The following is a 24,971-nucleotide window of genomic DNA, read 5'->3' as shown; positions in this document are numbered from 1 at the left end:
GGGGGGGGCAAAACCGGCCGGGGGCGGAGGCAGGAGCTGGCCGGAGCCTGGGGGCGTGGCCAGGAGCGTGGCCGGAGTTGGGGCGTGGCGGAGCCCGCGAGGGGCAGGGCCGGAGCCTGGGGGCGTGGCCAGGAGTAGGCCTGGATGTTGGGCGCGGCGGAGCGGGTGGCCTGGGACTTTCGAAGCAGCAGCACCACCTGGTGGCCGAGCCCCGCCAGGCGCCCGGGGAGCTGGGGCGCAGCCTTGGGGTTTGGTTTACAAGCGGGCCGGGGCCTGACTTGAACGGAACAGTGGTAGAAAGCGCTTGAGAGGAGGGGGTGTCTCCCCCACTTGGTGTAAGAGCAAAGCGCACCCGGACTTGCTCCCAGTAAGGCTTCTGGCGGCAGGTATGGTGGTCACTGGGAACACTTTGCTGGGTGCCCTGCCCTTCCCCCTGCTCGTAGGAGGCTGCAGGTCTGCAAAGGTGACAGCACCTCCAGCCCACCCAGCAGGAGCCCCAGAGCCCCAGCCTTACCGTCTTCAACTTAGGAGCAGGAGAAGGTCTAAAAAAATGTCACTGACCAAACCCATTTCCCCAGTGGCAGCTGCCGCCTCGGGGAGGTCGACACTGCTTCCTTTCTGACTGACCGCATGTGTGTGTTAGTGATCTGTGGTTTCTGTACCATGTGGGACATGGGCTGAATGGGGCTCGGCCCTGACACATGGGGATTAGGTGAGAAGGCAGAGCACCAGGTGAAGGCCCCTCCCAGCCCCACGGCCAGCTCTCCCCGCTCAGCAGCACTGCGTCCCCTGGACTCTGCAGCAGCTACGTGGCTGCCCGTGGGGCTCCCTGCTTCCTGGGTGGAGGAAAAAAGGACAGACCCCGTCTTGTTCACGCAGCCATTTTGTAAAGATTTATTTTCGCCGTATCTCTTCTTGCCCCCAAACAAACAAGGACCGGCAGGACGCAGACCAGGCAGCTTCCACCCAGCCCCAAGAGGAGCTAAAGCCGAGAATCAGTGCTGTGTCACTACACAGCTCAGTGTGGCCACGGGAGAAGGGGGTTAAGAGAAAAGACAAGACAGACAGACACACAGAGGCCAAAGGCTGAGACTGTGACAGCCTCCCTGACCGCTGAAGCCATGGCCGGTAATACCAGGCTCTCAACCTGCAGCCCTGCCTGGCATCCACCTGGTCCCTTCACCCCGGCAGGAGGCCTGCCTCCCTCTCCACCAGCCGGCTGACCGTACGCAGGACCAGGGGCAGGGCCGTGTTGGTGTCACGGTGATAGCGGGGCTCGGACACCTCCACACTGGGCGTGAACACAAACTGGGCCACACTGGGCATCTTCAGCAGGTTCAGCAGCTCGGTGGCCCGCGTGTGGATGGCTCCCACGCCCTCCTCACCGGGCGTGGAGCCCGTGGCTGGGCTCTGGGCCAAGGTCCTCATCTTTGACAGGAGCAGGGAGACCCTGGGGACGAGGGAGTCCCAGCCCATCAGCTGCAGGTGCACCCCTCACGCGGGCAGGGGTGTCGTGGAGGGACCAGCTGCCAGGAGCACCCAGCTAGCGTGGTCTTGGCTGGGAGAGATGAGGCGGCAGTGCTGACACAGCCCACGCCACCTGCGTCCAACCAGAAGGGCTTTGGGGGACAGGACAACCTCCAACGCCGTTCCCTTTCCCAACGGGAAGCCTGTAGCTTTCCCTCCGCCCACCGGGAACTGGTACCTGGGAATCAGGTCTTGGCTCCGAGAGGCCAGCTTGGTCAGTGTGGTCATGAGCACAGTGATGACCTGCGGAGGACACTTGGGGAGGGTGGTGGAGGGCCGCGACTGGGTGACCTCAAAGAGCAGGGCCTCCAGGGCTTCGAAGAAGTTGTTGATCTGCTCCACGGTGCAGCGCCGGTCCCAGGACACCGACAGGTACTCGCCGATGGCCCACACCTGGGTGGGGGACAGCACTTCAGCCCTGTGACAGGCCCGCACGTCAGATGCAGGCTGGGGCGGGGCAGCGGCTGCCTCACCACGGATGTGAGCACGTGCCCGCCGCTGCGGGGGCCGCCCACGAACTCCAGCAGCTCCTTCGCCTGCTCGACCACCAGTGGAGGATGCAGCTTGCACAGGGCCGGGAACTGGGAGCTCAGCACCCTGCGCGAGAGGACCCGTGGGCTGTGCTTGCCCCACACAGACCCCAGCCCCGCGGCCCGTCCCAAGGAGAGCTGGGCGGTGGCGGGAAGCCCCCGAGCACCAGGTGGAGGTAAAGGTAGTCCCGGCCCCGCCAGGAACCTCTTGCCCCACCAGGGAAGAGGCTGGGCTGGAGCGGGGATGAGCCCGCATAAACTGGGCCTTCAGCAAGGGGGCCACACATTCTGGAAGGCTCCGTGGAAGAGGGGCTTGGGTGGGCAGGGAAGGGTGCGTACAGTGGCCGAGAAAGTGCCGAGGCTGGGCTGGGGTTGGTGGCAGCTGGGGAACCGCTGCCGTGAGGGGCAGAGCGCGCGGGGTCAGTGAACCCGTCCAGGGCTGGGCCATGGAGCCGCAGGAGGGGCGAAGCCCGCCAGGAGGGACCCACCTGTGCACACCGGCTTCGTACCCTGGGACCTGGTAAAGCGAGTCGCTTCGTTCCAGGAGCAGCAGTGCCAGCTGGCTGGCCAGGGCCCCGTCAACAAACTGGGAGAGAGAGAGAGAGAGAGAGACTGTGTCCCACCCCCAGGGAACACCTCTGCTCCGGACCTGGCTGGCTGCTGCCCTGGGGGCTTCTCTCGGCCCCAGTTCTGGGAGGGACAGGAGCCAGGCTGGGGCTGGTGTGAGCTGCCCTGTCTGCTGTGATGGACTGGCCCCTTGGCCACTGAGGAAGCTGGGGCCCTGTGGGTCCTAGCTCCAGCAGGCCCTCTGCTGCAGGGACAGAGGCCCCAGGAAGCGGGCTCACCTGTGTCACCGCCGAGAAGAACGCCCGGAGCAGGGTGGGCACGGCCTCAGCGCACTGGACCACCCGGGCGCAGCCGGCCAGGGGCTGCAGCAGCCGGTAGAGCGGCGTCAACCTGGGGACACGTGGCCCAGCCCTGAGCACACGCCTGTTCCCTGTCCGCCTGGGGACCCGGCTCTGGGAGCGCCTGCTCTGCCCTCATCAGAGGCCACCCTGCGCATCTCCTAATGCACGGCCTGCTCCCTCTGTGGCCGCCCTGCTCCCGTGGCACACGGGAGGGCTGGAATGCGGCTGGGGGCAGGAGGCCGTGGTCCAGTCCTGGCCCGCCACCCCTAGGCTGTGCTAAGCCTCCCTTTCCCCACCTGTGGCAAGGAGTGAGCACAGTGCCTACCCCACAGGGCGACAAGGACGGGATCAGGAAACTGAACGAGCAGACCACAAGCCAGGTGCCCAGGAAGCGCTTGGCCACGTGGCCGGCGCCTGTTGGGTGGGGGGTCACCAGAGCTGTCTCTCCAGGTCAGAAGGCACCAGGGAGCTCTCGTGTCCCACGTGGGGCCTGGGACGCCCGGCAGCGAGCCCTACCTCTCCACGGTCCCGCTGGCGTGGGCACGCAGCAGGTGCTGGAAAAGACCCTGGACCTGCGAGTCCCGGAGGGCCTCCAGGCAGCCGGGGGCCCTGATGGAGACATCCCAGGGCGGCCTCTCAGATGCAGCCTGCAGTGACCTGCGAGCAGAGAGACTCCTGAGGCCGGGCTCGCATGTGGGCTCTGGCCCAGGCCAGAAGAAGCTGGACTCGGCCCCTGCCCTCGTGGTACCCACTGGCCAGGGAGAGACTAGAGTGGACGTCACCGTAACATCACTGTGCCCTGACCCAGCCAGGAGCTGCAGGATGACCCAAAAAGGCCTGGGGGCCGGGCCCCTGGGAGGCTGCGTGGCTGAGTGAAAGGCTGGGCTCCGGGGCTGCCGTCAGGGCGGCGAAGAGGTGCAGAGACACTCTGCGTGGGAGACAGCAGGAGCGGCTGGGGGCAAGGAGGGACAGGGACAGGGCAGACACGGTCAGAACAGTGAGCAGCGGGGCCGGGCAGGGGCTCACCTGAGCTGCAGGTCCAAGGCTGCGGTCAGACAGGGCAGGTCCAGCAGCAGGTGGAGCATCTCCACGGCCGTCCCTGCGTCAACCAGCGATGGGAGCAGCGCCACGAAGTCAGAGGTGAGGGGCGGGCTGTTCCAGGCCAGGAACTGTGGGGACAAGCAGCGCAGCTCTAGTGGGAGCCCGGAGGGCATGGCCAGCCCTGCCACCTCCTGTTTCACTGTGACCCAGGAGTTGGAAAATATGCCCTTCAACTTTCTTCCCCCTCATTCTTTTTGCTTCTGCACTCACTTTTGTACCAACCATCTAAATCACTTTCCATTTATCATCGTTTATTTTCCTGATTAAAGAACTCAGTCTCTGATTTTGGAAAGGCCACGCAGTGACACGCCAATCACAAAAGACACATCAGGACTTCCCTGGTGGCGCAGTGGTTGAGAATCCACCTGCCAGTGCAGGGGACACGGGTTCAAGCCCTGGTCTGGGAAGATGCCACATGCCGCAGAGGACCTAAGTCCGTGTGCCACAACTACTGAGCCTACACGCCTAGAGCTGTGCTCCACAATGAGACACCACCACAATGAGAAGCTCGTGCACCGCAACAAAGAATAGCCCCTGTTCGCCACAACCAGAGAAAGCCTGTGCGCAGCAACGAAGACCCAATGCAGCCAAATACAGAAAAAAAAAAAAAACAAAAAAACCCATCGAAGACAAAGATGCCAAACAGCTGAACACACCCGGCAACGCTCCCCAGTGAAGAGATGCTAACCTGCACCAACTCTGCGAGCCCAGCCACCAAGCCAGGCCCGACCTCGCCTTCCTGAGGGCACGGGTGCCCCCAGCCCATGCCAGGACACTGCCCCAGGGGCCCTGCACACCCCAGGCCCCCAAGCCCCTGCTCTGGTTCATGGATGACCAAGCATGCCTTGAAGAGGTTGGGGAAGCTTGTCCTGAGAATGCCAAGGTTTCTGCCGAACAGAGGCAGGCTGTCCCTGCAGAACTGGACGAACTCGAAGGCCAGCATCGGACTGTGGAAGTGTTCAGCGGGGATCCTGGTGAAGAGGTGCTGGTAGACGGCTTCCGCATCCACTGCGGCGGCCTCCCCTGAAAGGCAGTGGGCTCCGTCAGGGCAGAAGGCCTCGGGTGCTGCCGGGGGCCCCCCGAACCTCGGGCCAAGCCTCCAGGGCCACACGTGTCTGCGGGACACCAAAGGCAGACACGTCCGCCCTTCGCAAGCACGGGAAGAGCCAGCTGAGCCGGATCCGGGTCTTCCCAGGTGTCTCTGGCCACAGACCCACCCTCTGGTTACGCTACGGGGATCGTTCCTTGGAAGGGGCTGGTTTCACGGCACCTTCCAGGAAACTCTCGTGGCAAAGAGAGTTCAAGATCAACACAGACTTGGTAACGTTTTAACTTGCTACTTAAATCCATCTAAAAGTTCCCACCGTCGAAGTGCTAAGGGCTCATCAGATCAGTGCTGCTCTACAGACGAAGGAAGGGGGCAGCGTGCAGGGGAAAGCCGCCCTCCCCGCGAGCGGGTCTGCTCCCACGGGAGGGCGGAGGCTCACCGTGGTGCAGGAAGAACTGGGCGACGGGCAGCAGCGCCCGCACCCAGGCTGGGTCCCCGCGCAGGCGCGTGTGCAGGGGCTTCAGGCAGGAGAGGGTGCGGTACAGGAAGGAGGGGTCCTGCTGGCAGAGCACATCCAGCACCAGCACAGCCTCCACCAGACACTGCGGGGACCCGAGGAGGCCGCTCAGACAGAGCTGGGAGGGAGCGCCCGCCCGCCCGCCCGCCGGGCACTCACTGCTTTCTGCAGGTCTGAGTCTGCCTTCTTCAGGGCTCCTGGGGGAGGGAAGAAAGCCACCTGGTCTCTGTGTCCCCATCAGAACAGCCGAACAAGAAGGTGCCCCGTGTTCTGGAAGCTGGAGGAGAGGCCGGGGAGCCCACAGCTGGGAGCGACCGCAGCGCAGACGCGAGGTGGGGACCGAGCGCCACGGGCCGCGGACAGGAAGGGTGGCCCCGGGACTCACGCCGGTTACTCTGCTCCAGCAGGCGCTGGCAGTACTCGAAGGCCTTCTCCCGCAGCCATTGCTGGGGCGGCAGCAGGTGTCCGGCGGTGGAGGCGGCCGAGAGCACGGACAGGGTGGAGCCTTCCAGCTCCGACTTGTCGTCTGGGAGAGAGAACGAGGGCTCAGGACAGAGAAGGACTCCGCAGGGTGCGAGGAGGGCTGCCGTCGCCGCCTGCCAAGGCCTGCGCCCTGTCCCGCCTGCTGCCACCCCAACGGGACGCGGTGGTGTAGATGAGCCCAGACCGTCTATAACTGCTAGTGGGCTCGCAGAGGAGGAAGAGTTTGGAGAAGCTGTTGCAACAGTCCTGTCGACATCTGGCTTCTCAGCACGTCTGGGAAAGGCCTGCTGGAGACCACAGGGCTCAGCCAATGTCGCCCAGGGGCCCAGCACGTCCTGCCTGCGTCCTACCTGCGTCCGGGGCGCTGGAGCCCCCAGGGCCGCTGTCCAGCAGCCAGGCCCGCAGCATGGAGAAGGCCTGCACGTTCAGCCACTGGTCCTCCGTGAAGCGCTGGCCCGTGGACAGCACCGTGAAGAAGTCTGTGGCCACTGCCCCGTCCACCTCGGTGACAGGGCCCAGCTGCAGGAGGCAAGGAAGGTCAGCCGGCGCTGCAGGGCCCGGGAAGGGCCAAGAACAGGCGGCATGGGGCGCGAGCCACCGCCCTGGCCGTCCATGCTCCTCCGGGACCACGGGCACCCCGCCCCCACCCAGGGTGCGTGAGCGCAGGCACTTGAGCTGAAAACGCAGCCCTCGGTCAAATACGGTCCCTGCCCGCGTGTTCCGGGCCTCAACCCACAGAGCGCGCCACAGGCTCGGGGGCTGTGACCCAAGGCACCCCCGCATGCCCGAGTGGAGCGAGGAGAGTGCGCTCGTTCTGGAACCAGGAAGGAGGAGCGGGTGACGGCCTGCAGGCCAGGCCGGCTGAGGCAGCCTGGGGACACGGAGCTCCGAGTGCCCCAGCCTCACCTGCCGGGCTCTAGGCGTGGAGAAGAAGCCCCCGGAGGAGTGGGTGACCGCCTGCTGGACGCTGGCGTAGCGGAGCCAGTCCCCCAGCCGCTTGCTGAGCGCCCTGGTCTGCTCTGTGCAGGGCGGGGGTGACACCGCAGGAACCGAGTTAAGTCCCGCAGGCTCGCGCTGCCTGGGCTGCCGCAGGTCTTCCTAGGAACCAGCAGCAGCCCTGGCGGCCCCTCGCCCCCAGTGGCGGGATGTGTGCAGACCTTCACGGAGGGCGTCCGGGGCCAGGCTGGTGACCTTGGACACGATAGGGAGGAGGTGCCTCAGGCTGGGCCCCTCGGGCTGCCGGCTCTCCAGGACCTTGAGGACGCGCTGGGCCAAGCTCCTGACCTGCTGTTGGTCACCCTGCAAACCCCACAGCAGAACGTGTTCCTGCGCGTCACGAATGCCACCTGGTTCGGGCGTCCGGAACGTCACGAGGGCAGCCCCGGCCCTGCAGCCTGAATCAGCCTCACAGCCCTGGCTCATCCCCCCACCCGGAATGGGGGCGGAGCGGGGAGGGCTGCTGGGTGACAAGGGCCCAGCCGAGCCTGCCCGCCCCACGGGGAGCACGCGGCCTGCTGGTTCATCGAGGCCCCAGGGCCACCAAGGGCAGGGTGGCGGCAGTCACGTTACCTGGGCCAAGAGCACAGAGGCCACGAGGCCCAGCTGCCGCGTGTTCTGGATGTGGTCGCAGGAGAGGCTCAGGCTGTCGCAGGGCGACATCTCTCTCAGGACAGCGGCGCAGAGCAGCTGGAGCTGCTCGGGGCAGGTAGGCGAGCAGAGGGTGGTCTGCAGCAGTGCCAGGCAAGGCCTCTCCAGCCTGGGGGGAGGGGGCGTGTCACCCCCCCGGGGCCGGGCCAGGCAGCGCCCCCCACCCCGCGATGCCCCAGGGACGCGTGCGCTCACCTCCTGTTGTATTTCGTGGCCGAGACGATGAGGAAGAGCCTCCGCAGGGCGTCCGGGGCGTCGGGACCCCAGTCCTCCTCTCGCAGTAGCGCACAGACCCGGGCACAGAGCCTCCCCAGCTCCTCGTCCCGGAGCTCCCTAAACAAAGACGACAGCGTCGGCAACCCGGCGACGAGGGACCTGGAAACGACGCCCTGAGCTGTGACAGGACGGCTCTCGGGCTGGGGACCGGCCCTGCTGAGCAGAGAACAAGCCAGGTGTCGTGGAGGAAGGTGGTTCCAGCACCACCGGGCCTCTTGTGACGAACCCGCTGACTGGGTACCCGGCCTGGGTCCTTGCTCCCCCCACCAGGCGGGGGACCCTCACTCCAGAAGTTACTACGGCAAACCACGCATTCGGGTTGTTATTCCAGGACCAGAAGCACAAACCGATTGGTTTACGAGTCAAAAGTAAGGGGGGTTTAGTCTGAAACCAGTTGCTTTTCAAAAGATTCCTTCAGTGAGCCTTTAACTTCTGGGAACAAGAATTAAATGAAAGGTCAAATGTTATGACACATTACTCTAATACTTAATTGAAAAATCTATCTATTGAGCACTTGTAACAGGTAAGATGCTGAAGCAAGCCTCAAAACGAAGCCTGGTTCTAGGCTTACTCCAGCCCCAGAGGCAAGAAAAAGCAACGTGGCCCCAAGCCACCGCGCTGGGAGCTGCTGGGGGGCTCTTGGCAGGGCCCTTACACAGCTGGGCCCCCGCCGCGGGTCCCCGAAGACTACCAAGTCCACTCTGCTCGAGCTCGGGGTCTGCGATTCTGACCTGAGAGAGACGGCGCATCCCCAGGCTGTGGGGCTGAGGAGAATGTCCGAGCACCCCGTGGGCTGGGGGTCCCGGGCGGCGGCTTGGGTTTCCCGTTCTCACCTGAAGGCTGGCAGACAAATCCCAATGGCTTCCCCACCACGCCTCGCCTCCCACCCCCGTTTCCATTTTTTCACTTAATCTGGCCAGAGTGGGATTCAGCCACCTACAAACACAAGCAAAGGCGCGTGTGGACGAGGAGGGAGGAGACTGAGTTGAGAGGCCGGGTCCAGGTCTGCTGCTCGCCGCGGCGACGGCCGAGGGAGAAGCTGCCACGCGTCCCGCAGTCAGTCATAACTGAGGCTCCTTCCCAGAACGGTGGTGCCCCTCGCCCGTACCCCAGATTAGTCCCTTCCAATGTATTCTCCAAGTCACCGGATTCTTTCTAAAAGGCAGTCTGCCTACACCGGTCAGTAGCTCTCCACTGCTTTCAGACCCAACCCCCAGGTGCTAGCGCAGCTCACAAGGCCGGCTCCTCCTGTTTCTCCTGCTTCCGCCCCTGGCACGGACCCTCTGCCTGAAACGCTCCCGACTGCTTCCCTCGCTGGCTGACGCACTCTGAGCTTCTGTTTAGTTGTCTTGTCCTTCAGGAAACCTCCCCTGGCCTTGCTGCTCCCCCCCACCCCAACCCAAGTCCCACTCTCTTCACTTGTTCTGCAGTTCACAAGTCATGCTTCTGATAACTTTCCCCAGCCTTGCTTTCCATCTCTGAAAAATACAGAGAGAAACTAAAATTTACTCCGAATCCTAACTCCCAAACTTTAGTAATCTGTTTTAAAGTCCCACCAAGAATCACCGGCTTAATTAAAGAAAAATAGTGAAAACTAGTAAGACTCAACTGATAGTTATTAACTTTCCTCAAATCCCAACAGAGAGGAATTCCCACCCACCCAAGACAGAAAGACAGAGAAATAGGAATTAAATAGTGAGGGCTGTTCCTTCTGCCTTTCAGTCTATACATTTCTGACCTTGAACAGAAGATGAGCTGGATGTTCTGAGTGGGTCTCAGTTCTTACTCGTCCCCTGGCAAGACCTCTAGGCTAATAAGCATGTCGCATGCTGAGTGAGATGCTAGCACTTAAAGATAATCTGTTTTCAGGGAGAGGAGAGCAAGGCGGCAGAGTAGGACACAGAGCTCACGTCCCACCACGAACACATAAAATACATCCACACTGAAAGCAAACTGGAGACTGGCAGAGACTCCTGTGCAACCAAGGCTGTGAGAAAGATGCGAACGGACTCGGGAAGGAAGGGAAGAAAAGCGATCACATCGGGGCTCGTGCCCCTGGGAGGGGACACAGAGGAGGAGGGGGACGGCATGGGCTTGGAGCTCCTCCTTGGGGAGTGAGTGGTTCAGACCACATATTGGGGCACCCCAGCCTTGAGGATCCACACCGAGAGAATGAGTCACCATGGCTGGCTTGAAAACCAGTGGGACTAACGGCAGGGCTGTAAGAAGCCTAGACTCCACTCGTGAGGCGTGGGCGCCGGCTTGCTTACTCCTGGAATAAGGCGGAGGAAGCAGATGAAGCCTGCCCGGGGCTCTGGGGGCTTGCCCGGGATCGCCCCAGCCCCGCCCCAGCACCCGCCCCCGCCCTAGCACACGGCCCCGCCCCCGCCCCCCGCCCGAGCTGAGCACCTGCTCCGGCCCCTCTTGCTCCAGCACTGCTTCCCCTTTGGGGGCAAAGATGCCGCTGCTGGGAGCAGGGGGAGCGCACACTTGGAACAGAACCAGCTTGGACCCGACCCTCAGGACAGCTGCTCCAGCAAACTGGGACCCGCCCTGACAGGGCAGTCACGGCCACTGAACAGACAAGAAGCTCCAGCTCACACCTGGCTCTGGCTCCAGCCCCTTTACATCTCCAGCCACACCCCCTACCAAGGCGACAGCTGCCAGCACAGCCTGGGGGAAGACATGACTCTTGCCCACTTCAGCTCCAGCTCTCCCAGCAACGTCAACGGGCATGTGCAGACCGTACAGGGACGCTCCCACACGGGGACATGCCTTAAAGACTGGGATAGGTAACTGCTTCACCTAATTTCACAGAGACAGAAAAAGCCAAGCAAAATGAGAAGACAGGGGAATTTGTTTCAAATGAAAGAACAAGAAAAAAAAAATGAAAAAAAAACAACCAATGGAACAGAGGTAAATAATTTACCAGATAAAGAGTTGAAAGCATTAGTAATAAGAACGCTACTTGAACTAGGAAAAAGAACAGATAAACATGGGACATTCCTGGTGGCCCAGTGGTTAAGAATCCGCCTGCCAGTGCAGGGGACACAGGTTCGAGCCCTGGTCCAAAACAGAGCAACTAAGCCCGTTCACCACAACTACTAAGCCTGCACTCTAGAGCCTGCGTGCCACAACTACTGAAGCCCACGCGCCTGGAGCCCATGCTGCACAACAAGAGAAGCTGCCGCAAAGAGAAGCCTGTGCACTGCAACGAAGAGTAGCTCCCCTCGCTGCAACTAGAATGCCTGCGCACAGCAACGAAGACCCAATGCAGCCAAAAATAAAGAACTAAATAAAAGGATCCACCTGCCAATGCAGGGGACATGGGTTCGAGCCCTGGTCCAGGAATATTCCACATGCCACAGAGCAACTAAGCCCATGCGCCACAACTACTGAGCCTGCGTTCTAGAGCCCGAGCCACAACTACTGAGCCCACGTGCCACAACTACTGAGCCCGCGTGCCACAACCACTGAGCCCGCGTGCCACAACCACTGAAGCCCGCATGCCTAGAGCCGGTGCTCCGCAACAAGAGAAGCCACCGCAATGAGAAGCCCGCACACCACAATGAACAGTAGACCCCGCTCGCCGCAACTAGAGAAAGCCCGCGTGCAGCAACAAAGACCCAACACAGTCAAAAATAAATAAATAAAAAATTAATAAATTAAAAAAAAAAGAAAAACACATTAAAAAAAATGAGGACAGTTTAAGACATCTCTGGAACATTGTTAAGTGTACTAACATTCACATATAAGGGTCCCAGCAGGAGAAGAAGAGAGTCAAAAATGTATTTGATGAAATTATGACTGAAAACTTCCTGTGCCTAAAGAAGGAAACAGATATCCAGGTACAGGAAGCAAAGAGAGCCCCAAACAAGATGAACCCAAAGAGACCCACACCAAGACATACCATAATTAAAAGATGGCAAAAGTTAAAAAGAGAATTCTAAAGGCAGCAAGAGAAAAACAATCACATACAAGGGAACCCCCATAAGGCTATCCGTGGATTTTTCTGCAAAAACTTTTCAGACGAGAAACAAGTGTCATAAGATATATTTAAAGTGCTGAAAGGAAAAACCTACAATCTAGGATACTCTACCCAGCAATGTTATCATTCAGAATTAAAGGAGAGATAAAGAACTTCTCAGACAAGCAAAAACTAAAAGAGTTCATCAATACTACACTGACCCTAAGAGTTAAAGGATCTCCTCTATGTGGAAAAGGCTAGAACAAGAATTTACAGGAAAGGAAAAAGTCCCACCAGTAAAAGCAAATATATAGTAAAGGCTGTGGGTCAACTAATTAAATAAGCTAGTACAAAGTTCACCATATATGAACCCCATGGTAACCACAAATCAAAATCGATATCATGAAAATGACTATACTACCCAAAGCAATCTACAGGTTCAACGCAATCCCTATCAAGTCACCAATGGGATTTTTCACAGAACTAGAACAAGAAATTTTACAATTTGTATGGAAACACAAAAGACCCCAAATAGCCAAAGCAATCTTAAGAAAAGTAGAGCTGGAGGAATCAGACTCGCTGACTTCAGACTATACTACAAAGCTACAGTAATCAAGGCAGTATGGTACTGGCACAAAAACAAAAATACAGATCAGTGGAACAGGATAGAAAGCCCAGAGATAAACCCACGCACATATGGTCACCTTATCTTTGACAAGGGAGGCAAGAATATACAATGGAGAAAAGACAGCCTCTTCAATACGTGGTGCTGGGAAAACTGGACAGCTATATGTAAAAGAATGAAATTAGAACACTCCCTAACACCATACACAAAAATAAACTCAAAATGGATTAAAGACCTAAATGTAAGGCCAGACACTGTAAAACTCTCAGAGGAAAACATAGGCAGAACACCCTATGACATAAATCACAGCAAGATCCTTTTGACCCATCTCCTAGAGAAATGGAAATAAAAACAAAAATAAACAAATGGGACCTAATGAAACTTAAAAGCTTTTGCACAGCAAAGGCAACCATAAACAAAACAAAAAGACAACCCTCAGAATGGGAGAAAATATTTGCAAATGAAGGACAAAGGATTAATCTCCAAAATATACAAGCAGCTCATGCAGCTCAATATAAAAAAAACAAACAACCCAATCCAAAAATGGGCAGAAGACCTAAATAGACATTTTTCCAAAGAAGACATACAGATGGCCAACAAAGACATAAAAGGATGCTCAACATCACTAATCATTAGAGAAATGCAAATCAAAACCACAATGAGGTATCGCCTCACACTGGTCAGAATGGCCATGATCAAAAATCTAGAAACAACAAATGCTGGAGAGGGTGTGGAGAAAAGGGAACCCTCCTGCATTGTTGGTGGGAATGTAAATTGATACAGACACTATGGAGAACAGTATGGAGATTCCTTAAATAAACTAAATCAGGGCTTCCCTGGTGGCGCAGTGGTTGAGAGTCCGCCTGCTGATGCAGGGGACATGGGTTCGTGCCCCGGTCCGGGAAGATCCCACATGCCGCGGAGCAGCTAGGCCCATGAGCCATGGCCACTGAGTCTGTGCGTCTGGAGCCTGTGATCTGCAACGGGAGAGGCCACAACAGTGAGAGGCCAGTGTATTGCAAAAAAACAACAACAACAAAAAAAACCCAAAACTAAATCAGAACTACCATATGACCCAGCAATCCCACTACTGGGCATATGCCCTGAGAAAACCATAATTCAAAAGGAGTCATGTACCACAATGTTCACTGCAGCACTATTTACAATAGCCAGGACATGGAAGCAACCTAGGTGTCCATCGACAGATGAGTGGATAAAGAAGATGTGGCACATATATACAATGGAATATTACTCAGCCACAAAAAGAAATGAAATTGAGTTATTTGTAGTGAGGTGGATGGACCTAGAGTCTGTCATACACAGAGAAGTCAGTCAGAAAGAGAAAAACAAATACTGTATGCTAACGCATATATATGGAAACTAAAAAAGCAGTACTGATGAACCTAGTGGCAGGGCAGGAATAAAAACACAGATGTAGGGAATGGACTTGATGACATGGTGGGGAAGGGGAAGCTGGGATGAAGTGAGTAACACTGACATATATACACAACCAAATGTAAAATGAATGGCTAGTGGGAAGCTGCTGAATAGAACAGGGAGATCAACTCGATGCTTTGTGACCACCTAGAGGGGTAGGATAGGGAGGGTGGGAGGGAGGCTCAAGAGGGAAGGGATATGGGGATATATGTATACACATGGCTGATTCACTTTGTTGTACACAGACACAACACTGAAGCAATTATACTCCAATAAACGTGAAAAAAACAAAACAAAAAACAAAAAACTCTCAAGGTAAGAAAGACAAAGAAGAACGGAGAAGAACTATAAAAAACGACTAGAAAACAAGCAACAACATGGCAATAAGTACATACCCATCAATAGTAACCTTAAATATCAATGGACTAAACACTCCAATCAAAAGACATAAGGTGACTGACTGGATGATGAAACAAGACCTATCTATATGCTGCTTGAAAGAGACTCACTTCAGAACTAAAGACACACACAGACTGAAAGCAAGGGGATGGAAAAAGACATTTCATGTAAATAGAAACAACAAAGCTGGGGCAGCAGTACTCGTATTAGACAAAGTAGACTTTAAAACAAAGTCTGTAACAAAACCCAAAGAAGGGCATTATGTAATGATAAAGATAGTAGGGGACTTTAACACCCCACTTACATCAATGGACAGATCACCCAGACATACAGTCAGTAAGGGAACAGTAGTCTTAAATGACACATTAGACCAGTTGGACTTAATTCAACTGGGCATCAATATCTACAGGACATTTCATCCAGAAACAACAGAATACACATTCTTTTTAAGTGCACATGGAATGTTCTCCAGGGTAGATCACATGCTAGACCACAAAACAAGTCTCAACAAATTTAAGAGGATAGAAATTATATCCAGCATTTTTCCTGACCACAACCGTATAAAACGAGAAGTCAATTACAGGAAGAAAAATGGGGTAAACACTAACATGTAGACACTCAACAACATGGTACTAAAAAACCAATGGGTACATAAAAGAAATCAAAAAGGAAACAAAAAATACCTCAAGACAAATGAAAATAAAAACACATTCCCAAATCTATGGGATGCAGCAAAAGAAATTCTAAGAGGGAAGTTTATAGCAATACAGGCGTACCTCAAGAAACAAGAAAAATCTCAAACATCCTAACTACCTACCATCTAAAGGAATTAGAAAAAGAAGAAACAAAGCCCGAAGTCAGCAGAAGGAAGGAAATAATAAAGATCAGAGAAGAAACAAAATACAGATCAAAAAAAAAAAAAAAAAAAACCCAATAAAAAAGACCAATAAAACCAAGAGCTGTTTTTTTTGTGTTTTTTTTTTGGCAGTATGCGGGCCTCTCACTGTTGTGGCCTCTCCCGTTGAGGAGCACAGGCTCTGGACGCGCAGGCTCAGCGGCCATGGCTCACAGGTCCAGCCACTCCGCGGCATGTGGGATCTTCCCGGACCGGGGCACGAACCCGTGTCCCCTGCATCGGCAAGCAGACTCTCAACCACTGCGCCATCAGGGAAGCCCTAAGAGCTGTTTTTTAAAAATATAAAATTGGTAAGCCTTTAGTCAGGCTGATCAATTAAAAAAAAAAGAGAGAGGATCCAAATAAAATAAGAAAGAGGAGAAATGAAAAATGATATCGCAGAGATACAAACAACCATAAGAAAATACTACCAACAGTTATATGCCAATGAATTTGACAATCCAGAAGAAACTGCTACATTTCTAGAAACATACAAGTCCAAGACTGAATCAAGAAGAAATAGACAATCTGAACAGACCTATCACTAGTAGTGAAATTGAATTAGTAATTTAAAAAACTCCCTGGGCTTCCCTGGTGGCACAGTGGTTAAGAATCCGCCTGCCAATGCAGGGGACATGGGTTCAAGCCCTGGTCCAGGAAGATACCACATGCCGCAGAGCAACTAAGCCTGTGTGCCACAACTGCTGAGCCTGCACTCTGGAGCCTGAGAGCCACAACTACTGAAGCCCGCGTGCCTAGAGCCTGTGCTCTGCAGCAAGAGAAGCCACCACAATGAGAAGCCCACACACCACAACGAAGAGTAGCCCCTGCTCACCGCAGCTAGAAAGAGCCCGTGCACAGCAATGAAGACCCAACTCAACTACAAATAAAGAGAATAAATAAATTTATTAAAAAAAACCAAAAAAAACAAAACTCCCAGTGAACAAAAGTCCAGGACCGGACAGCTTCATGAGGGAATTCTGCCAGACATATAAAGAAGAGATAATACCCATCCTTCTCAAACTGTTCCAAATAACTGAAGGGGATGGAACACTCCCAAATTCATTCTATGAGGCCACAATTACCTTGATACCAAAACAAGACAAAGACACTACAAAAAAAGAAAATTACAGGCCAATATATTTGATGAATATAGACGCAAAAATTCTCAACAGAACATTAGCAAACCAAATTCAACAATAAAAAAAGATCCTAGGGAATTCCCTGGATGTCCAGTGGTTAGCACTCTGCACTTTCACTGCTGAGGGCGAAGGCTCAATCCCTGGTCAGGGAACTAAGATCCTGCAAGCTGTTCAGCACAGCCACAACAACAAAAAAATCATACACCACGATCAAGTGGGATTTATTCCAGGGTCACAAGCATGGTTCAATATCTGCGAATCAATCAGTGTAATACACCACACTAACAAAAGAAAGGATAAAATTCACATGATCATCTCAATATATGCAGAAAAAGCATTTGACAAAGTTCAACACCCATTCATGATAAAAACTCTCATCAAACATCTCTCAGAGGGAACATCTCTCAGAGGGACCATCTCTCAACATAATAAAGGCCATTTATGACAAACCCACAGCTAACATCATATTCAACAGTGAAAAGCTAAAAGCTTTTCCTCTAATATCAGGAACAAGACAAGGATGCTCACTCTCATCACGTCTATTTAACACACTATTGGAAGTCCTAGCCACAGCAATCAGACTAGAAAAATAAATAAAAGGCATAAAACTTGGAAGGGAAGTAAAATTGTCACTATTTGCAGATGACATAATACCATATATAGAAAAGCCTAAATTTTCCACCAGAAAACTATTAGAATAAATAAATTCAGTAAAGTTGCAGGATACAAGATTAATATTCAGGGCTTCCCTGGTGGCACAGTGGTTGAGAGTCTGCCTGCCAATGCAGGGGACACGGGTTCGAGCCCTGGTCTGGGAAGATCCCACGTGCCACGGAGCAACTGGGCCCGTGAGCCACAAATACTGAGCTCTGTGCGTCTGGAGCCTGTGCTCCGCAGCAAGAGAGGCCGCGACAGTGAGAGGCCCGCGCACCGCGATGAAGAGTGGCCCCCGCTTGCCACAACTAGAGAAAGCCCTCGCACAGAAACGAAGACCCAACACAGCCAAAAATAAATAAATGAATAAATAAATTAAAAAAAAGATTAATATTCAGAAACCTGTTGTTTTTCTATACGTTAGTAAAGAACTATTAGAAAGAAAAAGCAAGAAAACAATCCTGTTAAAATCATGTGAAAAAGAATAAAATACCTAGGAATAAACTTAACGAAAGAGGTGAAAGACCTATACTCTGAAAGCTGTAAAACACTGACAGAGGAAACTGAAGATACTACAAAGAAATGGAAAGATATCCTATGTCCATGAATTGGAAGAATTAATATTGTTAAAATGTCCACACTACCCAAAGCAACCTACAGATTTAATGCAACCCCTATCAAAACACCCACGACATTTTTCACAGAACTAGAACAAATAATACTAAAATTTATATGGAACTACAAAAGACCATGAATAGCCAAAGCAATCTTGAGAAAAAAGGACAAAGCTGGAGAGAGGTATCATGCTCCCTGATTTCAGACTATACTCTACTACAAAACTACAGTAATCAAAACAGTATGGTACTGGCACAAAAACACACACATAGATCAATGGGACAGAAAAAAGAGGGCCCAGAAATAAACCCACACACTTACAGTCAATTAATCTACGACAAAGGAGGCAAGAATATACACACACACACACAAACAATGAGGAAAAGACAGTCTCTTCAATGAGTGGTGCTGGTAAAACTGGACAGCTACATGTAAAAGAAAGAAATTGGAACATACTCTAACATCATATACAAAAGTAAACTCAAAATGGATTAAAGACCTAGATGTAAGATCGGAAACCATAAAACTCCTAGAAGAAAACACAGGCAGAACACTCTTTGACATAAATCATGGCAATATTTTTTTTGGATCTATCTCCTAAGGCAAAGGAAGCAGAAGCAAATATAAACAAACAGGACCTAATTAAACTTAAAAGCTTTTGCACAGCAAAGGAACCCTACCGAATGGGAGAAAATTTTTTCAAGTGATATGACTGATAAGGGATTAATATCCAAAATATATAAACAGCTCATACAACTCAATACAGATAAAAACTCAATTAAAAAATGGGCATAAGACGTGAATAGACATTTTTCCAGAGAAGACACACAGATGGCCAATAGGCACATTAAGAGATGCTCAACACAGCTAACTGTCAGAGAAATACAAATCAAAACCACAATGAGATAACACCTCACACCTGTCAGAATGGCCATCATCAAAAAGGCCACAATAACAAATGTTGGTGAGAATGTGGAGAAAAGACAACCCTAGTTCACTGTTGGTGTGAATGTAAATTGGTGCAGTTGCTATGGAAAACTGTGGAAGTTCCTCAAAAAACTAAAAACTGAACTACCTACCATCCAGCAACTCCATTCCTGGGTATATATCCTAAGAAAACAAAAACACTAATTTGAAAAGGTACATACACCCCAATGTTCACAGCATTATTTACAACAGCCAAGATATGGAAGCAACCTAAGTGTCCATCAACAGATGAATGGATAAAGAAGATGTGATTATATATAGATATATATACACAATGAAATATTACTCAGCCATAAAAAAGTGAAATTCTACCATTTGCAACAGCATGGATGAACCTGGATGATATTATGCATAGTGAGATGAGTCAGACAGTGAAAGACAAATACTGTATGTTATCATTTACAATGCAGAATCTAAAAAATGCAACTAATGAATACAACGAAACAGACTTATAGATATAGAGCACATACTAGTGGTTATCAGTGGAGAGTGGGAATTGGGGAGGGGCAAGATAGGTGTAGGGGGTTAAAAGGTACAAACTATGTATTAAACAAGCTATAGATATATTGTATAGCACAGGAAATATAGCCAATATTTTAGAATAATTTTAAATAGAGTATAATCTATAAAAATATTGAATCACTATGTTGTACACCTGAAACTAATATTGTAAATCAACTATACTTCAATTTTTGAAAAAAGATATCTATTTTTCTTTAATACAGCTCTCCTAAATTCAAGTGAACTTGAATTGGAATACTGGAACTTGAATATTGGAATATCTGTCCAGGATTGAAAGAAATACAGACTTTTTTGGACTTGGTGGGGAGATGGTGCTACAAATCCTCAAAACACTTGCTTAACACACTTTTAGGGGTTATTCTGACCATATCAAACGTCTACCCTGTTTACAGCCTTTTGAAACTAATATGCATTCAAGATCTTGCTTCCCTAAGATCAGAGGCGCCTCAACCAGCCTAATCCTTCCCAGCAACTGGTCCAGCTCCGAATCCAGTTTTTTTTTTTTTTTTTTAAACCATGGTTCTGGCCGCATTTTCTTCTCTTAAAGTAGCAACAAGTCATGGGGTTTTAGTCCGAGCTTACATCTGCTTTCTCCCATGAGTGGCTAGTTGGTGAGGAAGGGGCTACCGACTTAGTTAGAGTCCAGAGCCAGCTCGGGGTCCTAAGACGCTGGGTAATTTCTCAATACATTCAATGCATCCACAAGAGAGCGGATCTTTCTATATAGCAAAATCCTCCATGGCTCCCCAAAGCCCTCGCAAGGTATCGAACTCATGGGCTTTGCACAGGGCTCGCCATGGCTCAATCCAGCAGGCTCTCCAGCGTCTTGACCCTGAAGCTTTCTTGACCCTGAAGCAACTGACAGCTCTGGACCCCACTTCCTGCCAGACGTGGGGGTCCGCAGCCGACAAGCCTTTGGCCAATCCATCAGCGGGGGCCCACCCCACTTCATTTCCACTCATCCTTCAGAGCGCTCTCAGGAGCCACCTCCTCCGGGGACCAGCTCGACCCTCCCCGGACCTCCTCACGCCGTGCCTGGCCCGCGTGGCCTCCCCGACCTGAGTCTCTAAAGTGGGTTCAAAGGGGGCTCTTTCGAGTCGCCGCGCGCAGGCCCGGCTCTGAGACCCACCACCAAGTGCCCGAAGGGAAAAGCTCGGACGCACCTGGCCTGGCGGAGCAGACTCTCCGCCCCCGTCGTGAACATCCTCCTCCTGCTGCTGCCGCTGCCGCCGCCGCCCGGAGAGGAGCCCTGGCGCTCCGCACGCTGGCGACTCCGGGAGAAAAGCCCGCAGCAACGCCGGCTTCCGGGTCGCGTCCCGTGCAGCGTCCCGTGGTGCATCACGTGAGCAGGGGCGCACAGGCCGTCGACCAATGGGCTTTGACGGAGCGTCTCAGCCGGGGGCGGGGCCGTCAGCGCGAGGGCTGCCGGTCGGGGCTGGGTTTGGGTCGCGTTCCGGCACTTTGGACCGCGGGATTCCGGGACCTCGAGACCCCGGAACCTCCGCACCCCGGAACCATGGCACCCGGCACCCCGGTGCAGCTCCGGGCGCTGGGTGCCCGGGAGCTGTTAGGAGCGGCCTGTCACCGCTGGGCCTCAGCTCATCGCCCCAGTTCTAGGTTCTGTTCCATGAACACAGTCCGCTCCGCCGCCTGCAGGTCCCGTGTTCAGTGCGGCCGGAATATACTACACAGACTGCGGTCGTGGGCTGGGTCCGTGTCCTGCAGTTTGCAAGGAACAGCTGCAGCTGTCAGAAGTTCTTTTTTAAAGCTCTCATTTCATTTGGCACCCAACGTAGGCAGTACCTGCTGCTTTAAAAAATCTTATTCAATCCCCACCATAATCACAGACTATCAGTATCTCGTTTTACAGATAAGGCAACATGCTCAGAGAGGGAAGGTCAATTTCTAGTAATTCTGAGAGGTGTGTTGGCCACAGTATTTCCACCCTGCAGACTGCGCGGGGACACAGGGTGGTCCTCTGGGCAGTGACAATCCAGCGTGGTAAATGCTGTTACAGCCTAAAACAGGAGGAATACTTCGGGAAGGACAGGTGCCTAAGATGAGCCCAGAGGGTGTCAGACCAAGGGGTGGGAGGGGATGGCCTAGGCGGAGCTCCTGAAGGGAGCACGAAGGCCTGCTTCCTGTGGCTTACATGCACCTCAGGGGAAACCTGCTGCTGGGCAGCAGAGTAGAGAATGGACTGGGGGGCCGTGGGGTGGGTGGGTGGAGAGAAGGGGCTGGTCCCGGAGAGGGAGGGAGGCTCCCTGAGCTAGGTAAGGGCCACGTGAATGGAGATGTAGGCTGATTCAGTAACCATTCAGGGGGAATTTGTAGCACCTGGTAACATGGACTTGGGTGAGAGGAAGAACGGAAAAACCAAGGGCAATAGCAGGTTTCTGCTTATGGGGTGGCGCCATTCACTCGACCTCGGGGCAGGAGGATGAGGAGGTTTGTGGAGTCATTCATTCAAGGAACACGCAACGACTGAGTCCCTGTGCTGTGCTCGTAGTGTTTTAGGTTCTGGGGAATGGGGACCGCGAGAGGCCAAGTCCCTGCCCTCATGGAATTTACAGCCAACAAAAACGACCATTATCAAATATACAATCACTCACGTGAGCCTAGTGGTGAAATGCTCTGAAGGGGCCATAAAGCCGAGTAAGAGAAGAGGGTTGAGGGAAAGTTGGATGTTCTTGGGATAGGGAGGGTCAGGGAGGCCTTGGAGGGGTGAGCAGTGGGGAAGACCCAGAATGGAGGGGAGGGGCGGGGGCGGGGTGGTGAGATGCTCTTACAGCGCCCAAGTGGAGATGTTGCGGGTGACTGGAGCTGAGGGTGAAGAGCCGGGAGCCAGTGGCGGCGGGTGAGGCGGTGAGAACGCATCTGCCCCGAGAGCGCATGGAGCGAGGCGGGCGCCCCCCCGCCCCCCGAGAGCCCCAAAGAGCCCCAGGGTGAAGAGGAAGGGAACTGGCGAAGGAAGCCTGGTTACAGGCCGTCTTTCTGGGAAGCCTGCTGAGCACCGCACCTTGGCCGTCTCACCTAACATGGCCGTCTCGCCCTGAGGACAGCGTAATTGTTATCATTTTGAAGGATGAGCTGGCTGAAGCTAAAAGACTGGCTAAGGGCCCTCATACGTGTAGGCGGAGGAGGGACCGGAACCAGCACCCGGACTCCAGGTCAACGCCTGTAGCCGCTCTGCCCGCTGCCTGCTGAGCAGTGGCCAGCGAAGCGGGAGTCCCAGGTGCTGCAGGGAGGCCTGAGCGAGGTCAGCACGGACTCCGTGCACCTGGCGTCTGTCGGAGGCCCGTCTGGGGATGCAAAGCAGGTATTTCATTAGAAGATTCAATATAAATAATTGCATGGGCTTCCTTGGTGGCGCAGTGGTTGAGAGTCCGCCTGCCGATGCAGGGGACACGGGTTCGTGACCCGGTCCGGGAAGATCCCACATGCCGCGGAGCGGGTGGGCCCGTGAGCCATGGCCGCTGGGCCTGCACGTCCGGAGCCTGTGCTCCACAACGGGAGAGGCCACAACAGTGAGAGGCCCGCGTACCGCAAAAAAGAAAAAAAAAAAAATTGCAACCAGGTGTGGAAGAACAGAAGGGGCACAGGGAGCAGCAGCTGCTCCTAATGCTGGGGGAACAAGGGGGAAGAGGGTGGAATGGTGAAAGCCTAGGGCTGGGCCGAGGGGTCCCGCAGAGCTGAAACTGACCTGGGAGGAGGCCCCCATGGGCTGGGACAACCCACTGCTGTCAGCTGCTGTTGGCTGGACGTTTCCTGGAGGTGAAGAAAGCCGCGGAGAACAGGAAGCAGCCTCCGGCCTTCCAGGCCCCGCCAACGCCCCGCGTCAGGCCGCCCGCCAGGGAGGAGCCGGCACAGCAGAGGCGGGCTTGCAGAGGCCCCGCCCTGGAATCGTGGAACAGCACAGAAAGCTGGGTGTGAAGCTACCAGACAGTCGCTTCGTGACGACACGTGGTTTTGGTGGGAATTTGCTGGTTTACTTGAGCCGCGGCCTACAAAGCAAACGCAAACGTAACTGCCTTTGGACCTACGAAGTGTGAGACCTGGAAAGGAGCTCGAATGCCGCTCCACAGCCACACACACACACACACACACGCGCGCGCACACACACGCGCGCGCACACACACACGCGCACACACGCACACACACACACGCGCACACACACACACAGTTTATTAAAGTAAAACATCTGTAAGGCACACACATCTGAAATGAGCTCAGTGATGTCTCACTTCTGTGACTCCGTGGTCTGCTGGTAAACCGCTAACTGGCTCTGCGGTGCGTGTGGGGAGGCCCATCTGCAGTGTTCGATAATTTCCGTGGTGTGAACACTCCCACAGTGGCGGATTTCAAGCTGCCGGCGTGCTGTCGCTGGACAGCTGGGAGCAGATACACAGTATGCAGCACCCCAGTGGACAGTCTGTGCACCCCGCGGGCCCAATCCACACGAACAACCTCGAGAGCAGCAGTAATAGTAAAATAATAGGGAGCTGTGAATTGAGTATTTATTACCTTGGGTCTTAACGTAATTTTTTTACATTATTAAGTTTATGTAAGTAAAATTTTAATAATGGCTTTGGTGAACAGTTAGCTCTCAGAATTCCTGAAAACCGAACACGCAGCTCTCACAAGCTGGCACCAGCACTCGCTGCTGTGAACCTGAGTGGCCACGGCCAGGACTCAGGATTCGGGACGCCTCCCCCTCCCCGCTGGCTCCCCTCCCCAGAGGCAGCCGCTAGCCTCGCTCTCATCACCAGAGATCACGTTTGCCTCTTTTTACACTTCATACAAATGGAACCCACAGTACTGCATTTTGCCTTCACGGTGATGCCGTGAGGCTCATCTGTTGTAGGATGACAGCAGCTCTTACTGCCGTGTACTTATCAGTGTGTGACTGTATGAGTTTACCACAACTTCTCCATTCTACTCTTGACGAATATTTGGTTTGTTTCCAAATTTCGGCAATAATTACAGCTGCGATGCACAGCCTGGCTTTTGGTGGGGATACGCACTCACTTGTCTTTGGTACTCACCCAGGTTCATAGGGTAGCTTAACTTTTATTGAGAACTATGTGCTCTCACACACTCACACACACACCCCAAGTCATATTACCAAGGGTAATATTTGACTATTTCTTACAAAATGTACATTTGTGTAAAAATGCTATTTTAAGGTCTTACTAGTGAGAAATGATTGTCTTAATCAAAAACAAAACTCAAAAAACGTAAACAGTTTTAAAAATGCGAATTAAGGACGTCCCTGGTGGTGGAGTGGTTAAGAATCTGCCTGCCAATGCAGGGGACACGGGTTCGAGCCCTGGTCCGGGAAGATCCCACGTACCACGGAGCAACTAAGCCCGCGAGCCACGACTACTGAGCCTGCGCTCTAGAGCCCGCGAACCACAACTACTGAGCCCACGAGCCACAACTACTGAAGCCCAGGCGCCTAGAGCCCGTGCTCCACAAGAGAAGGTGCCGCAGCGAGAAGCCCGCACACCGCAATGACAAGTAGCCCCCACTCACCGCAACTGGAGAAAGCCCGCGCGCAGCAACGAAGACCCAACGCAGCCATAAATAAATAAATAAAAGAGGAAATTGTTTAAAAAGATGCCAATTAGCCAATATAACTCCTAAAACTCATTATTCTCACTCTTGCTTGCTCTCTAGCTAAAATCCTAA

At 53.5% G+C, this 24,971-nt stretch overlaps 1 protein-coding gene across 10 annotated transcripts; it reads right to left on the bottom strand.

Annotated features, from left to right (window-relative positions):
* Positions 1 to 867: 867 nt before the first annotated feature.
* On the bottom strand, positions 868 to 23,276 carry AP5Z1 (adaptor related protein complex 5 subunit zeta 1). 10 transcript variants are annotated; one of them, XM_067705393.1, is made up of 17 exons: positions 20,444 to 21,410; positions 7,957 to 8,190; positions 7,684 to 7,870; positions 7,272 to 7,413; positions 7,021 to 7,133; positions 6,465 to 6,633; positions 6,017 to 6,157; positions 5,791 to 5,828; positions 5,554 to 5,716; positions 4,911 to 5,089; positions 3,992 to 4,134; positions 3,482 to 3,622; positions 2,903 to 3,014; positions 2,546 to 2,643; positions 2,001 to 2,124; positions 1,706 to 1,920; positions 868 to 1,450 (listed from the first exon to the last, which is right to left on the bottom strand). In XM_067705393.1, exons 1-17 carry the CDS (start codon positions 20,617 to 20,619, stop codon positions 1,180 to 1,182), a joined length of 2,646 nt encoding a protein of 881 aa, XP_067561494.1. In that variant the 5' UTR covers positions 20,620 to 21,410; the 3' UTR covers positions 868 to 1,179. The 10 variants fall into 10 exon arrangements, 5 of the variants coding, with proteins under 5 accessions (XP_067561494.1, XP_067561492.1, XP_067561491.1 ...); XM_067705391.1 differs by having other exon boundaries at positions 6,465 to 7,133; positions 20,444 to 21,422; XM_067705392.1 differs by having other exon boundaries at positions 1,310 to 1,600; positions 6,465 to 7,133; positions 20,444 to 21,437.
* Between the last annotated feature and the right edge of the window lie 1,695 nt (positions 23,277 to 24,971).

This window comes from Pseudorca crassidens, chromosome 15 (assembly GCF_039906515.1).
Source record: "Pseudorca crassidens isolate mPseCra1 chromosome 15, mPseCra1.hap1, whole genome shotgun sequence".
Classification (NCBI taxonomy): Eukaryota; Metazoa; Chordata; class Mammalia; order Artiodactyla; family Delphinidae; genus Pseudorca; species Pseudorca crassidens.
The sequence above is the reverse complement of the archived record's forward strand: the minus strand, read 5'-3'. Positions and strand labels throughout refer to the sequence as shown.

Coding starts and splice junctions, on each gene's coding strand:
- AP5Z1 (XM_067705390.1), bottom strand. CDS start 20,619: ATGCACCACGGGACGCTGCACGGGACGCGACCCGGAAGCCGGCGTTGC. Junction 7,871..7,956: donor GCCACGAAATACAACAGGAG/GTGAGCGCACGC, acceptor CCCTCCCCCCAG/GCTGGAGAGGCCTTGCCTGG. Junction 6,158..6,464: donor CTCCAGCGCCCCGGACGCAG/GTAGGACGCAGG, acceptor TCTCTCTCCCAG/ACGACAAGTCGGAGCTGGAA.